Raw genomic sequence first — 11,515 nt, forward strand, 5'->3', positions numbered from 1 at the left:
TGACCTTGCTAAGCCAGGTTCTCACTGCCCATAACAGATGCTTTTCTACAGACTTAGACAATTAGTGCAGACAGCGGGTCTCCTGTTTTTCCAAATAACATTGTTAGCTCCCCTATCTCTGGAATGCGAGACAGTAGACTAAGATGGCAAACCACAAATTAATGAAGAAGCAGCGGATTGGTGAATGGAGTTGTGGCTGATGAGACGACCACTTAGAGCCAGCCAAGTGCCCTCCAATCTAACCCAGGTCCAAGAAAATAACATGACGACCTTCATCAGAAAGACCATTGAGAGATACGCATGTGTAAAACAGCTGAGACTTGGGGTGAGGCCACCGAAGGAAAAGGAGAATCAAGCCAATTTGCAGAGGTAAAGGCTGTCCAACTGGCCTTAGATGTTGCTGAATGGGAGAGGTGACCAATGCTTTATCTTTACACTTACTCATGGATGGTAGCAAATGCTCTATAGGGGTGGTTAACAGCAGTGGGAACAAAACAACTGGCAACGGAAGGGTAAACCTATTTGAGCTGCTGAACTGTGGAAAGACATTGCTGCCCAAATAAAGGATACGGTTGTAAAGGTGTGCCATGTAGATACTCAAGTGCCCAAGAGTCAGGCTACTGAAGAAATAATTTTTTTTTTTTTTTTTTTTTTTTTTTAAACAAAATAACCATCAGGTAGATTGAGCTGCCAAAATTGAGGTGGCTCAAATAGACTTGGACTGGCAACACAAAGGTGAATTATTTCTAGCTCGGTGGGCTCATGACACCTCGGGCAAGAGGAAGAGATGTGACATATAAGTGGGCTAGGGACCGAGGGGCAGACTTAACTATGGATGCTATTGCACAGGTTATTCATGACTGTGAAACATGCACCACAAATGAAACCTCTTCGGGGGGAAGGGCGAGGGCAAAGGTATAAATATGGAGAAGCACAGCCAGTTCATTTTATCACCTTGCCACAAACCCACAATGGTGTTATTTGCTTACTATGGTGGAGGCAACCACTGGGTAGCTTGAAACATATGCAGTACAGTACCCTATGCTACCACCCAAAACACCATATTAGGTCTCAAAGAACAAGTCCGATGGCAACATGGCACTCCAGAAATAACTGAATCAGATAATGGGACCCATTTCAAAAATTCTCTTGTAAATACTTGGGCCAAAGATCATGGCATTGAGTGGATTTATCACATCCCCTATCATGCACCAACTTCTGGTAAAATTGAACAATACAATGGGTTGTTAAAAACGATGCTGAAAGCAATGAGTGGTGGAACATTTAAGCACTGGGAAAAGCATTTGGCAGAAGCCACCTGGTTGGTCAATACCAAAGGATCTATCACTTGTGATGGTCCTACTGTGAGAATCCTTCTTTGCTTTTTTTGGCTCAAAGCTTGCTTCCTGAGGTAGTTTGTTGAGGAGGCAAGTGATGGGTGTTGTGTGGCAATCAGCATTGCTGTGTGGACAATTTTACATCTTTGGAGCTGTTTGCCTTCGGAAGATAGTGCTCAGGACTGTTTACTGGCGGAAGACCTAGCCTGTGACCAAATAACTCCTGTTTGCTATGGGAGGCTGGGGGATGATACCATTGTATCCTGCGAAGGCAAGATACAAGTTGGTGCCTCCCTGCTTCCTCTATCTGCTGGCAAGGCCAGGAAGATAAGAACAAAGGAGTTTTCTGCTGAGATCCCAGAGCCAGAAGCTGCCACTCAAAGGAGAGCTGACTCAACCACTTTGGATTTGAGCTGTCACTGCAAAGACCGCTGATTCAACCACTTTGAAACCATTGAAAAGGGGCCATCATCGCCATGGTCGTCATCATCGTTGTCAACAGGACAACTTTGCCTGACAACCCACCGCTACTGAAGATCAAAGACTGAACTACGAACCTCGCTGGATCCATGGTGGTGACTATGCCCCTCTTGCTTCCTATAAAGACTCCTTGCTTCTTCTTTTCTATCGCCCTCCTTCCCCATTACCCTAATTCATAATAGTGTCCATCCTCCCCTTCCCCATTTCCCCGATTAAGATTTGTAATAAACTGGTTGGACCAACATTTGAACCGTTGCTTCTTAATCTCACGCCGGGTATATAGATAATAAAAGAACCTCCTCTCCCTCCTAGTAATTGGAGCGAGACACCTACCCAATCCAGTTCCCTACATATTGTCAAGGGAGATAAGGTCCCTGTAGTACATGTCAAGAACATGTTGGGAAAAGCGCTTTGGATCTTTCCAGCTTCTGGAAAGGGCAAAACTCTCAGTGGAACAGTTTTTGCTCAGGGACCTAGGTCCACTTGATAGGTGATGCAAAATGTTGGGGATGTTCAATGTGTACCACAAGGGAATCAGATGTTGAGAGAGTGCAGTCAGTAATTCGATGTATATATACACATGTGTGTGTTTAATGCATGTTAATTATTGTTTGTATATATATACTTTGCACTACTGAATGTAGTGATGTGGAATGTCATGGCTTTATGATTTTTGTTACCAGTATTCTACATCATAACATCACGTAGAGCACTGGGAGTTTAAGTGTTAATGCTCCAGCTCCATGTATTGCCAATAGTTCTGAGTATTCCTGTCTCAGAAGAGAACTACATATCGCAGAGGACTTTTCACTGTTGTTTCCATTCAAAGGGAAAGATAAAACTGTTTCCAAGTAATGAGACATCCCTTCCCCCCCCCCCCCCTCAGCTCATCTGCAGTATGTGCTCCCTAGCCCTCTCGTCTTAAGCATTAGAGTAAAGCCTTTGTTTTTTGAACACTCTCACTCATTTTGTTTGTTATCCTCAATTTTAATTATGTTGTATTTTATTTTGTTATCTTGCATTCCAATATCTTACTTAGTATATTAGTTTTGCTCTTCAAATTGTTGCCACTGTTTTTGTTTTTAGGCCCATCTCCCTGTCCTTCCCCATTTTCCCTTTTTCCAGGGTGTGGGTCCATGTGTTCCCCCTCTGCATTAGTCACAAAACCAGGTGAAACCAGCCTGTAAACTAATGACATGAGGATAACTTCCTGAGTCAAGTAATAGACAGTTCCAACATAGGGGGGATGCATTACTGAACCTGTTACACACTAATGCAAGTGAACTGATTGGTGATATAGGCATTAGAGGCTTTCCGGGATGTATTGACAGTGCTATGGTGGAGTTCACACTCGTGAGGGATATCAGACAGACAAAGAGTTAAATCAGGATGCTAAGTTTTAGGAAAGCTAACTTCCATCTTCTCAGGGAGTTAGCCAACAAAAAACCCTGGGAAACTGTCCTCAAGGGCAAAAGAGCAGAGCAGAGCTTGCAGATCTTTAAGAAAGCTTTCCTTAGGGCCCAAGAGCTCTCCAATCCCCAGATGTAGGAAGTCAGGAAAGGAAAGCAAGAGATCAGCGTAGCTGAATTGGGACCTTCTGGTCAAACTGGAGAACAAGAAGAAAATGCACAGGCAGTGGAAGCAGGGACAGGTAACCTGGGAGGAGTATAGGGATGCTGCTAGACTGTGTAGGGATAGGGTCAGGAAGGCCAAGGCCTAACTGCAACTCAACCTGGCAAAGGGTGCAAAGAAGAACAAGAAAGGCTTTTACCGGTACACCAACCATAAATGGAAAGTCCAGGAAAATGTACCCCCCCCTCCCCAGAGAGCAATACAGACAGGCTAGTAACAGACAAGAAAGGCTAAGATACTCAACATCTTAGTCTCAGTCTTCACTGGTGACTGCTCTTTATACAGCCCTCAAGTGGATGGTTCAGAAGGCAGGGACAAGGGCAGCAGTATCCCTCCTGCTGTAAGCAAAGATCAAATTTGCAACCACCTGAAGAACCTGAACATCCATAAGCCTATGGGTCCCAATGAGATGCATCCTAGAGTCCTGAAGGAATTAACTAACATAGTCACCAAACCACTCTCAGTGATATTTGAAGTCACAGCAGTCAGGTGAAGTCACAGAATCACAGAATTGTAGGGACTAGAAGGGACCTCCAAAGATCATCGAGTCCAACCTCCCTGCAAAGCAGGCCCCCTACAGCAGGCTACACAGGTAGGCATCCAGGCAGGTCTTGAATATCTCCAGAGAAAGAGAATCCACAACCCCACTGGGTAGCCTGTTCCAGTACTCCATCACCCTTACCGTGAAGAAGTTCCTTCACATATTGGTGCAGAACTTCCTATGCTCAAGTTTATGGCTGTTTCCTCTTGTCCTGTCCACATCCATTTTTAAAGGTAGAAAGGACGACCCAGGGAACTACAGACTTGTAAACCTCATCTCTGTACTAGGGAAGGTCACAGAAAAGATCCTCCTGGAAACTATGCTAAGGCACACATAAGACAGGGAGGTGATACTGAACAAACATGGCTTCACTAAGGGCAGGCCCTGCCTGACCAAACTAGTGGCATTCTGTGATGGCATAACTGCATCAGTGCACAAGGGAAGAGCTGCTGATATCCTTCTATCTGGATTTCAGTAAGGCCTTTGACACAGTCCCCCACAACATCCTTCTCTCCAAATTGGAAATATATTGATTTGACAGGTGCACTGTTCAATAAACATAGAACTGTTTGCAAGATTGTACCCAGAGAGTGATGGTCAAAGGCTCAACGTCCAGATGGAGATCAGAGACAAGTGGTATCCCTTGGGGGGCCGTACTGGTACCAGTGCTCTTTAAAATTTTCATCAATGACAACCAGTGGAATCAAATGCACCCTCAGCAAGTTCATGGATGACACCAAGCTGTGTGGTGCAATAAACATGCCTGAAGGATGGGATGCCATCCAGAGATACCTAGACAGGCTTGAGCAGTGGGCCTGGAAGAACTTCATAAGGTTCAAGAAATACAAATGTAAGATCTTGCACCTGGATCACAGCAATCCCCACTACCAGTACAAGCTAGGAGACGTAAGGATTGAGCACAGTCCTGTCAAAAACGACTTGAGGGTACTGATGGATGGCAAACTAGGCGAGAACCAGCAATGTGACCTCACAGCCCAGAAAGCCAACTGTATCCTGGGCTGCATCAGAAGCATGGTAAGCAGGTTGAGGGAGGTGATCCTGCTCTTCTACTCTGCACTGGTGAGACCTCACCTAGAGTACCAGGTCTAGATGTGGAGTCCACAGTACATGAGACACGGACCTGTTGGAGCACATCCAGAGGAGGACCACAAAAATAATACAAGTGATAGAACACCTTCCCTATGAGGACAGGCTGAGAGTGCTGGAGCTGTTCAGTCTGGAAAAGGCTTCAAGGAGACCTGATAGGAGCCTTCCAGTACTTAAAGGTGGGCTATAAGAAGGAAGGGGCTAGACTAGCAGGGTCTGTTGTGATAAGACAAGGGTAGTTATTTCAAACTAAAAGAGGGGAGATTTATCTTGGATATAAGGAAAAACAAGTTTTTCTGGGTTTTTTTTTTTTTTTTTTTTTTTTTAAAGGGATGTGATGGATGCTGTATAATCAATAGATATCAAGATGTTATAATCACAATATAATCAAGAGAGTTAGGCAAAGTAGATAACGATAACAAAAGAGAATAAGTGGAAGAGCTTACCCTTCGGCTGAGCTCACCACAAAACACCAAGAGAGATGATCTCCAGAAGAGATCCTTCCCCTCTGGTAGCCAGCTCTTAAATAGGTCTAGGAGGGGTGGAGCCTGGCTCCCCTCTTTCTGGCAGCACAGGTGAATTGCCTTCACCTGTGCTCCTCTGGCTGACTCATGGCTCGCCTCAGGTGATTAATCAGAGGTTCAGGCTGTGACTCAGCTGTTCCCATACAGATGCCCTGTCCCTGCAGTCATACAAGGGCAGGCTGGACCAGGCTCTGAGCAAACTGATCTAGCTGTAGATGTCCTTGTTCCCTGCAGGGGAGTTGGAATAGGTGACCTTTAAGGGTCCCTTCCAATTCAAACCATTCTATGAGTATAAGCTGGGAGAACTCACTGAAAGGATCCCTGCAGAGACAGACTTGGGAGTTCTGGTGGATTAAAGTCTTGACACAAGACAAGTCTTGACACAGTGTGCACTTGCAGCCTGCAAGGCGAACTGCATCCCAGACTGTATTAAGAGAGATGGCCAGCAGGGTGAGGGAGGTGATTGCCCCCCCTCTACTCTGCTCTCCTCTCGTGAAACTATCTGGAGTACTGCATGCAGGTCTGGGGCACTCAGCACAAGAAATATATGGAGCTATTGGAGTAGGTACAGAAGAGGGCCATGAAACTTGATGAGAGGGCTAGAGCACCCCTCCCACAAAACAAGGCTGAGACACTGGAACAGGTTGCCCAGAGAAGCTGCATATATCCCATCCCCAAAGGTGCTCAAGGTCACATTAGATGGGCCCCTGGGCAACAAGATCTAGTGGGCAGCAACCCTGTCCACAGCATGAGGGGGGTTGGAATTATAACATCTTTAAGGTTTCTTACAACCCAAGCCTTTCAGTAATTCTACTAACTCATCTATCCATAACTCTCTGAATCTTCCTGTAAACCTCTCCTAAGAGCAAAGGCTCTTCCACCTACTTGTATAAATGGATAATAATAAATAAATAATAAATAAATGGACAATAATAAATAATATAATAATAATAATTATATTATAATTATTAATATTGTATATAGCATATATAATATATTAAATATATAATAAATTAATAATAATAACAAATGGATAATAATAAATAATAAATACATGCACTGTTCCAGTGCATCATCACCCTCTGTGCGAAGAGCTTCTTCCTAATATCTAACCTAATAATAAACGGAGGCTACTTGGACGTGAGGCTTTTTGTATACAGTTTACATCATGTTATACCATATTCACCACTGCTTAAGGTTAGAAAAAAGTTACCCCCAAAACCCTCAAAGCAAAGTTAACAACACAGTTATCAGTAACTTTTCTGGGAGAAAGCATTTTTAGGGAAACATTCTCACAGCAACTCAAGGCTTGTATTTTATTCCAACAGGATAAAATAATTTAATGCTCATTTAAATAAAACAGGCCTTGTCAGCTTTAGATTTACTGGCTCTTAATTGAGCTTAAAACTTGTATACCTACTTTTATCTTTCCCTTACACACACTTCGCATAGTTTCACAATTATACTTAAAGATCTTTTATTGCTTTTCATTGCTGGCTGTCATGAAAAAGCCTCACATAAATGCCATTGGGAACCAATCCTATTGCAAGTAAAAAAACTTCATAAAAAGCATTCCCAATTGCATAAATTTGTTTTCCTTATCATCAAAATAATAGAGAACTAGAATTGATCTTAAAGCTACAGATTCATTTTTTAAGTTAAAAAATAAAAATAAAAAAGAGCTATACTAAGTATAAAAGAAATGGGTGCAAGGAGACAAAAGCTAAACACAAACCCTACTGATTCATGTCCAACAAAACTCAGAAACTGCACATGCTAGTTTGTGCACATTAAGCTCCCATCCTAGAGATGACATCATCAATCTAGTCTGATATTTCAACTGCAAAATCTCAAGCTAGACATGAATACTCATGTCACTGTAATCAGTTCTTTTCTCAGTACAAATACTGAAGTATTTTTAGCAAGTGCCACGGCAGCTCTTAATACAGTTAGATGATTTATCATTTAGATGCAGACCAGTGCAAAGCTAGATTTTTTTTTTTTAATTACTAACATTTAATAGAATCATAGAATGGCCCAGGCTGAAAAGGACCACAACGATCATCTAGTTTCAACCCTCCTGCTACATGCAGGGTCGCCAACCACTAGACCAGGCTGCCCAGAGCCACATCCAGCCTGACCTTGAATGCTTCCAGGGATGGGGCATCCACAACCTCCTTGGGCAAACTGTTCCAGTGCATCACTACCCTCTGTGCGAAGAGCTTCTTCCTAATATCTAACCTAAACCTCCCCTGACTCAGTTTAAGACCATTCCCCCTTGTCCTATCACTAACCACCCTCATAAACAGCTGTTCCCCCTCCTGTTGATATGCTTCCTTCAAGCATTGCAAGGCTGCAATGAGGTCTCCCCAGAGCCTTCTCTTCTCCAAGCTAAACAAGCCCAGTTCCCTCAACCTTTCCTCACAGCAGAGCTGCTCCAGCCCACTGATCATCTCAGTGGCCCTCCTCTGGAACCGCTCCAAGAGCTCCACATCCTTCCTGCACTGGGGGCCCTAGGCCTTGACACAGTTCTCCAGATGGGGCCTCACAAAAGCCAAGTAGAGGGGGACAATCACCTCCCTCTCCCTGCTGGCCACCCCTTTTTTAATGCAGCCCAGGATATAGTTGGCCTTCCAGGCTGCAAGAGCACACTGCTGGCTCATGTCCAGCCTCTTGTCCACCAGCACCACCAAGCCCTTCTCCACAGGGCTGTTCTCAATATCTACCCCCAGTTTGTATAAAGACCTGGGATTGCCCCAACCCAAGTGTAGCACCCTGCACTTGGCCTTATTGAACCTCATTAGGCTTTCATGGGCCCACTTCTCCAGCCTGTCCAGGTCCCTCCAGATGGCTTCCCTTCCTTCCAATGTATCAACTGCACCACTCAGCTTGGTGCCATCCACAAACTTGCTGAGGGTGCACTCGATGCCATCGTCTATGTCATAGATAAAGATGCTGAAGAGCACTGGTCTCAAGACTGACCCCTGAGGGACACTGCTTGTGACCGGCCTCCATCCTGACACAACCATTGATCGCCACCCTTTGGCTGTGTCCAGAAAACCAATTCCTAATCCATCAAACAGTCCATCCTTGAAATTCACACCTCTCCAACTTAGAGAGAAAGATGTGATGAGCAACCATGTCAAAGGCCTTGCAGAAGTCCAGGTAGATGACATCCACCGCCCTTCCCCTGTCCACCAAAGCTGTCACTCCATCATAGAAGGCCACCAGATTGGTGAGGCGCGATCTGCCCTTGGTGAAGCCATGCTAGCTGTTTCAAATCACCTCTGTCTCATATGTGCCTTAACATAGCTTCTAGGAGGATCTGTTCCACAATCTTCCCAGGCACAGAGGTGAGGCTCACTGTCCTATAGTTCCCCGGGTCTTGCTTTCTCCCTTTCTTAAAAATGGGCATAATGTTTCCCTTTTTCCAGTCAAAGGGGACTTCAGCAGACAGCCATGATTTTTCAAATATGATGGAGAGCACCTCAGCTCTTTTGATATATTAGGAACACTTGTGCTCTGTGTTCTTTCTAGGCAGACAGAATACTTCCTAATTTGAAATCTTTACAGTCTAACATCCACAAATTCAGCAGGTTTACCACACATTCATGGAAAATCTGGGCTCAAAGACCACCCAGTCTATCCCATCTTCCTCAAATGAAGACCTCCTATCCTGACAGATAGTTGTCTTGGCACATCTAATACTTCCCTGCAACTGTTCAGGTAAGTTGGAAGAAAAACCTGCATAGGCACATCTTTGAAGTCAATAGGTAGAAGCACACATCATTGTGAAAATCTACTGACTTAATCAAGATGTAATGGCAAGGTCCACCTGAAAAAAATAATGGGATTATAAGAATATGACCTAGAGCACATAGAAAAATAAAGAACGTTATTGTAGCAGATATATACACACAGAGATGTACTGTTACACATTAAAAAATGAGCATTAAGCAGGAAAGCTACTCTTCAGTGTATTCATCATCATCCCGCACATTTATTTTAGATGCAATGCACTGTCAAAAATTATATTACTTAGCAGCTTTCTCCCTCCCACTCTTTTTTTGTCCTCATGAACAGGTACAGCTTTAAGATACTTCCATCCAAATCATTTGTCTCCATCAGCTCACTTGCAACAACAGCAAAAAATAAAGCAAGTCACTTCAATATTATATTATGCTTCACCGCATTAAATTATTTCCCCTGATAAGGATGGATTTCTTCAATGTACTTTTTTGTTTTATATATTGAGTAACTCTTCCAAACAATAATCAATGTAAAATTGACTACCTCATTAGTAGTAATATACCTAGTTATTCACAGTACCATGACAAACAAGTCATAAATTCAGTAAAATTATAATTACATAAAAATGCAATTTTGTTCATTTTGACTCACGATTCAAGGCCCATTTTTGTTACATTGTATCTCCCCAAATTTTAAGACATTTTTCACATACATTAGTCTAAAGAGTCTTTCTAAAAAGGGCTGCTAAACATCCTAAAGCCCCGTAAGTACAATATAGCTACATCTGACATAAAAGTAGACATCTCCCACATAAAAGCCACAGGTAAGTTACAAGAGAAGTATAACAACCATAGGTCTATTCAGGCCAAGTCAACAATGAACGCTGTCTAGAGGCCTTGACCCTTATCACTGTCTTTCCCCCACGCTGCCTTCCTTGAGTTGCTACGTATTTAAAAACCCCCCCCAAGAGCTCCATATCCAAAGGGTATCCCAAAACCTCTGCCAGGCTCCCTCTCCTCCAACACCCAAGCACCTTTCCCACCTCTTCCAAAAATCTGTTGGGGCACACACCCCTGCCTCTACCACCATCACAACCTCCCCAGCAACATCCCTGCCCCAAATCCCCCCCAACTCACCCAGCAGCCTCCTTGCCCCCATGCCACTTGCACCTTCCAGCCTCCTGCACCACCAATCCCCTCCCACGAGTTTTCTTTCCTCCTCAATATCCTCCATAAGACTCCGAATAATCAGCGTCCCCTCAAGCCCCCTCTCCTCGGGGCCACTAACACCACCGGGACTCCCTCAGTCCCAAAGGCTAAACCCGCCCCAGCCTCACCGCACCTCACGATCCTTAAGGCCCAGAAGCAGCACCTCCTCCATGAGAGTGAATCGTGTTTGCTTGGAATCTCCCTTCTCGTCGTCGCCCAGCTCGTCCCGGCGGCCTTCGTTCACTGGGCCACCCTTAGCTCCTCGCTCCTCGTCGTCAGCGCTGCGGGAAGCCTCGATCCGGCGCTGCACCAGACCGGAACAGCGCTGGGTGAGAGAAGTCATGGCCGGAGGCGGCAGAAGAGCAAAGACCCGCCAGAAAGAGACTTGATGACAGCTCAGGAGTCCGGAAAAGGCACGACAACCACTCTCACCTCGGCCCTATGCACACCGCAGCTACGACCAGCCAGGGGACCTCATGAGGAACAGGCCTCGACCGCGGCAAGAGAGGCGGAGACGATGGAAACCAGCGTTCCACGCTACGGCAGCCGAGCTAGTACAGGCTGCTTCCCTTTTCAATATGGCGGCACGAGATGATGTCAGCAAAGGATATGGCAACGGCAGACAGGAAAAAGAGCACCGGAAAGGGCCACAGGTGGGAGGAGACTGCACAGGGATAGGCGTGGAATAGCACTCACTACGCCTTGAGGGAGGGTTGCTGTTGTAAGCTATTACCGGAAGAGAACGATAAACAACACTTGGGCGACACGGGAAAGGGAGTGGGATAGTTATCTAATACTAACCTTACTAATACTTCACTTTATGCTCTTAAGGCAGACTTAGGTCAAAAGAAAATAGGGTATGGTAACGCCTGCTGTTTTTACTAGAAGAGAAGTTAGGAGTTTCAAAAAGAATTCCTTAACTGAAGATCCTGTAAG

The 11,515-nt window shown here is 44.7% G+C and overlaps 1 protein-coding gene across 1 annotated transcript; it reads right to left on the reverse strand.

The window, feature by feature from the left end:
* Positions 1–8,635: 8,635 nt before the first annotated feature.
* Positions 8,636–11,191, reverse strand: LOC122155473 (Golgi phosphoprotein 3-like). The gene is made up of 2 exons (XM_042809351.1): positions 10,713–11,191; positions 8,636–9,456 (listed from the first exon to the last, which is right to left on the reverse strand). The coding sequence occupies exons 1-2, from the start codon at positions 10,920–10,922 to the stop codon at positions 9,433–9,435; spliced, it is 234 nt and encodes a 77-aa protein (XP_042665285.1). The 5' UTR covers positions 10,923–11,191; the 3' UTR covers positions 8,636–9,432.
* Positions 11,192–11,515: the final 324 nt, after the last annotated feature.

The sequence above is a fragment of the Centrocercus urophasianus genome, unplaced genomic scaffold (assembly GCF_019232065.1).
Source record: "Centrocercus urophasianus isolate 14NV4802_14NV808 unplaced genomic scaffold, USGS_Curo_1.0 seq_1163, whole genome shotgun sequence".
In the NCBI taxonomy this organism is placed as follows: domain Eukaryota; kingdom Metazoa; phylum Chordata; class Aves; order Galliformes; family Phasianidae; genus Centrocercus; species Centrocercus urophasianus.

What these genes read in the sequence shown, in the direction of transcription:
- LOC122155473 (XM_042809351.1), bottom strand. Translation starts at nt 10,922, where the DNA reads ATGACTTCTCTCACCCAGCGCTGTTCCGGTCTGGTGCAGCGCCGGATC. An exon ending in TGGGCCTTAAGGATCGTGAG is followed by an intron (nt 9,457 to 10,712) that starts GTGCGGTGAGGC and finishes TATTTTTTTCAG; the next exon opens with GTGGACCTTGCCATTACATC.